This window comes from Kryptolebias marmoratus, linkage group LG3 (assembly GCF_001649575.2).
Source record: "Kryptolebias marmoratus isolate JLee-2015 linkage group LG3, ASM164957v2, whole genome shotgun sequence".
In the NCBI taxonomy this organism is placed as follows: Eukaryota; Metazoa; Chordata; class Actinopteri; order Cyprinodontiformes; family Rivulidae; genus Kryptolebias; species Kryptolebias marmoratus.
This window is the reverse complement of record NC_051432.1, coordinates 30,060,866-30,065,598: the sequence shown is the minus strand read 5'-3', so window position 1 is coordinate 30,065,598 and position 4,733 is coordinate 30,060,866. Positions and strand designations below refer to the sequence as shown.

Sequence of the window (4,733 nt, the reverse complement as noted above, 5' to 3'; positions counted from 1 at the left end):
AGAGAAGAAAACAAACAAAAACTAAACAAATGAGAGCATCACAAGACAAAAACATTCATTATGTCAACATGGGGACGTGTCCTGCCCCCCAGAGAAACATCTTCTCAGAAACAAGAAGTTCTGAAGCATTTATTAACCCAGAGCTGATGTTCCGGACAGTTTTTTATTTTCTTTCACGTTAAAAGAAAACTCTTTTTTTCCGAGCTGCATTTGAACGCAGCTGAAGCCGCGTTTTGACAACTTCCGATTTTTTTATTTTATTTTTATTTTTATTTGAAACCAGAATCAGGTTTATTGGCCAAATATGTTTACACACACAAGGAATTTGTTTCCGGCTGTTCGTGTCTCTCTAGTAATAACAATATACAGATACTTTACATATAATTTACACATAATGAACAATATTCAGAAAGAAAGCAGTATGTCCAATTATCATGTGTACATCAAAATACACTATTACATCAAACTAAGTGATGAAAAACCTACGGTGCATTCTTTAAACGAACAGATAAAAAGAAGAAGACATTAAATGAAGAAGTGTATCAGTGATGGAAATAACGCTGAAAGAGTTCATATGTTTGTACAGATTATTCGTTCCGGTTTGCTTTTGCACATTTGACCTCAGAGAAGTTCTTTAAAACCGAACCGAACCTGTTTAGCTGGACCGAGCCTGAGGTCCACGCACTCTGCAGAAGAAGCGCGTGCGCGCGTATCAATTACCAGACTGACAGCTTCCTGTACCCCTCCTAGCCCACGTGGCTCCGCCCCTCCCGCCGGGCGGTGTCGGTGCTGCAGTGAAGCATCCTCAGCATCAGAACCAGGACTGCAGAACTCGGAGCGCATTCCGGAACAGAACAGCAGGTAAGCGAGGCTCCTCGGTCCGAACCCAGCTGGTTCCGAATCAGCTGCTTTCACCATTTTCAACCAATAATTGCATCACTGCGGTGATTAACCAATCAGAGCCGTGCTCGTGCGCGCGCAGAGCCAGGTGTTTGTAAACAGAACCAGCAGAACCAGAGACCCAGAGATTCTTAAAAACGGGTTTATTTAGTTTTAGCTTTTTTTGTTTCAGTAAAAAACAAACAAAACGTGACGTCATGAACAGACTAATGAACTGTGAGGCATTCAGGGTCCTGAGTGAAAACTGGAACTTCTGGCGGTGATGACGTCATCAGAGCGCTGAGGTTCTGACCTTAGCACCTTTTTTTACTGCTAGCTGCAAACATTCAGATTCTGGTCGGGTTCTGTTCATCTGTCCATGTCTGCATGTTCTCAATCTGTAAGCTGGTTCTGAACCGGTCCTACGGTTTGGACCCAGTCTGGTTCTGTTACATCTCTGACTGGCAGTTTTTGGGACAGGATGTTTGGTGGCATGTCAGAACAGATCCAGAGGGACCGGGACCGGGGCAGAGGTCTGGGCTCAGTCCAGCAGGCGGTTCGGTACCTGAACCAAGACTTCCAGGCCCTGAAGGAGGAGAGTCTGCTGAACAGAACCCTGTTCCAGGACCCTGTGTTCCCAGCAGAACCCGCCTCATTGGGCTTCAAAGAACTCGGACCGCACAGCTCCAAGACCAGAGGGGTGGAGTGGAAGAGACCAACGGTGAGAACTAGAACCAGAACCAGAACCAGAACAATCCGCGAGAGTTTCTAGGTCTGACAGTCAGACAGACAGACAGAGAGACAGACAGACAGGCAGGGAGACAGGCAGGGAGACAGACAGACATGGAGACAGACAGACAGACATGGAGACAGACAGGCAGACATGGAGACAGACAGCCAGGGAGACAGGCAGGGAGACAGACAGACATGGAGACAGACAGAGAGACAGACATGGAGACAGACAGACAGACAGACAGGGAGACAGACAAACAGACAGACAGACAGGGAGACAGGCAGACAGGGAGACGGACAGACAGACAGACAAGCAGACAGACAACACTTTGACAACACTTGTCTGTGATTGGCTCTTCCAGGAGCTGTCAGCTGACCCTCAGTTCATTGTGGGCGGAGCCACAAGGACGGATATCTGTCAAGGAGCGCTGGGTGAGTCTGTTAGCAAAGGTCAGAGGTTATTTCGTAGGATACTTCCTGTCTTCTGAACGTCCCTGTCTCCCTGAGACTGTTGGACATAAGTCAGAGCTTTATTTTGAAAATCTGGATATGAAACATATTTTATTGTGAAGTGTTGACTGTCATGTTGCATAACGTTTGGATCAGCTGTTGGTGTTTCAGTTCCCAGCATGCAGTGGGAGAGGACCGACCTGTCCAACGTGCGGTTCCACCGTTCAGAGAAGAGGAGTGACACAGACACACAAAGCTCTTTCTAAGAACACACACTATTATTATTATTATTAGGAAGCTGCAGGTGTGTCTGTGTGTGTGTGTGTGTGTGTGTGTTGTTCTGGGTGTGTGTGAACTGGACTCACATCTACAGAACCCTGTAAACCATTTCCCTCATGTTTCTGAGGTGATGATGCTCATTAATTAACCTGAGGACTGGAGAACCTTCAGGAACCGTGGAACTGTCGCTTCTAGAACCTTTTCTGTTTGACTGAACAATCTGCAGATTCCATGTTTATATTTTTAGGTTCAGTGAAGAAAACATCTTGTTTACTGAATAAATTGAAGAATATTTTGAAAGCCAGCTCTGAAAGGGGCGGAGCACCGTCAAGCCGGGATGATCACTGTGGGCGGAGCTAGGTAGGAATACATTCTGAGGACACGCCCCTTTTGCTAGTAGCTGGGGCTTTGTTTGTTTCTGCATCTTTGGCTCCACCTGCTGAGTGACGGTGCCAGACTGAGTGGATCAATACCCATCAATGAAGAATAAATATTAATGAGCTCCTAAAGTTCTCTGGGTTCTGATCTTTGGACTCATTATAAGAAACATCTGCAGACAGACAGACAATCATCAGCCAGGGGCCTGAAACATTAACCATTGTAACATTTTAATCTTGTTTTGTTTTTTCTGATAACAGAACTGATAAGTTCTGCTGAAATGCTGAAGGTTTCCAGCTCAGAAACATCCATCAGCTTTCTCCTCTGAAGTCCAGTAAGAATTCAGGACTTCCTTTCTACAACCCCTAAGATGCTGGGCAGTTGTGTAAAACATGAATAAAAACTAAATGTAATAACTTGTAAATCTCCTGAACCCAGATTTGATCCACAGTAGATGACAGTAAACATGTCAGATGATGAAACTAAGAAATTCTACAAGTTTTAGAAAAATAATTTAATATAACTTTTCTGCATTGATGTAGTCTTTCCAGATGTGTAAGCTGCCCACGCCAGAGGCACTAATGCACCCCCATACCATCAGAGAGGCAGGCTTTGATAACTTTTGATGAATTTTATCACAGAAGGAATTAGAAATGATTGTCCATGCTCGTTTAGACTATTGCAATGGCCTTCTGGTGGGTCTGAGTAAATCCTCCATGGCTCGCTGCAGCCAGGCTTTTAACTAAAACTCACAGAACAGCCCACAGAACTCCTGTTCTGGCTTCTTTGCATTGGCTCCCGGTCTATTTTAGGACTCATTTTAAAATATTGGTTTTAATTTTTAAGGCACTCCATGGTGAGGCACCTAAATATATATCAGAACTTCTGGAGGACTCTGAGGTCTTCTAATCAGATGCTGCTGTCGGTACCTAGAACTCATTTTAAGACCCGTGGTGACAGATCATTTCAGGTGGTGGCCTCGAGGCTCTGGAACGTTCTCCCTTTAGCATCTACTGACTCTTTCAAAAAAAAGTCTCAAGACACATCTCTTCAGTCTGGCTTTCTGTTCATTTTGTTCACTGATTTTTATATTGTTGTCTCCATTTCTGTTAAGCACTTTGTGGTTTTATGTCTGTGAGAGGTGCTATATAAATAAAGTTTACTTACTTAACAGGCTGGGTGGTCCCTCTCCTCTGTGGTTTGGACCCGTCTGACCTCAGAACAGTTCTCCTCTTTTGAAATGAGCTTTGGTCCAGAGAAGACGGCAGCGTTTCTGGATGGTGCTCACATCTGGCTTCTTCTTTGCCTGATAGAGCTTTAAGCAGTGTTTGTGTTTTTAACACAGTGGCCCCTGAGGGCCCGGAGATCACAGCAGCTAACAGCAGAATGAAGGACGCTGACGGCAGTCCTCTTGTGTCTCTCAGACATCAGACCTGAAGGCAGCACTTTAACCTGTATTGATGGAGACTCCATCAGCAGCTTTCTGTGAAATCTCTTGATGTTGTTGTTGATGTTTTTTAGCCATTAGCATTAACATTAACAAGTACCCATAGACCCTTAGGATAATGGAGTCAGCTGATGTTCAGTCTGCAGCATTAATATTTCCTGGAACACAAACTCATCTTCCTTCATTCAGAGTCATCATCATCTAACCTAAGGTTAGGCCTCAGAAGAGCTTCAGACTCTGATATATTCACAAACCCACATTTGTTTTCAGTTAACAAACTTTTTTAATCCAAAAGGTTTTAAAAACAATACTTCTGGACTTCTGTTCTGTAGTTAAAGACTTTTTGACTCCCATTCGGGAGTGTGGAGATGCAAGCTTTGAACTTTATGGGATGTTCGGTTCTGCTCACTAGATTCAAATGCACTCCCCTCACAATGGAGGGTCATTAGGGTCTTTGTTTGCCTGGCTCACAAAAGCTGGTTAGGTAGAGTTGGTTGGATGGAGCTGGTTGGATGGAGCTGGTTGGGTGGAGCTGGTTGGGTGGAGCTGGTTGGGTGGAGCTGGTTGG

At 44.6% G+C, this 4,733-nt stretch overlaps 1 protein-coding gene across 1 annotated transcript in view; it reads left to right on the top strand.

Moving 5' to 3' along the window:
• Positions 1–756: 756 nt before the first annotated feature.
• capn1b (calpain 1, (mu/I) large subunit b) overlaps positions 757–4,733 on the top strand; it is a 10,540-nt gene continuing 6,563 nt past the window's right edge. Inside the window, exons 1-3 of the mRNA XM_037974972.1 lie at positions 757–861; positions 1,360–1,600; positions 1,974–2,043. Coding sequence (XP_037830900.1) covers positions 1,361–1,600; positions 1,974–2,043 — 310 coding nt within the window. The 5' untranslated portion in view covers positions 757–861; position 1,360. The remainder of the gene's footprint in view (positions 862–1,359; positions 1,601–1,973; positions 2,044–4,733) is intronic.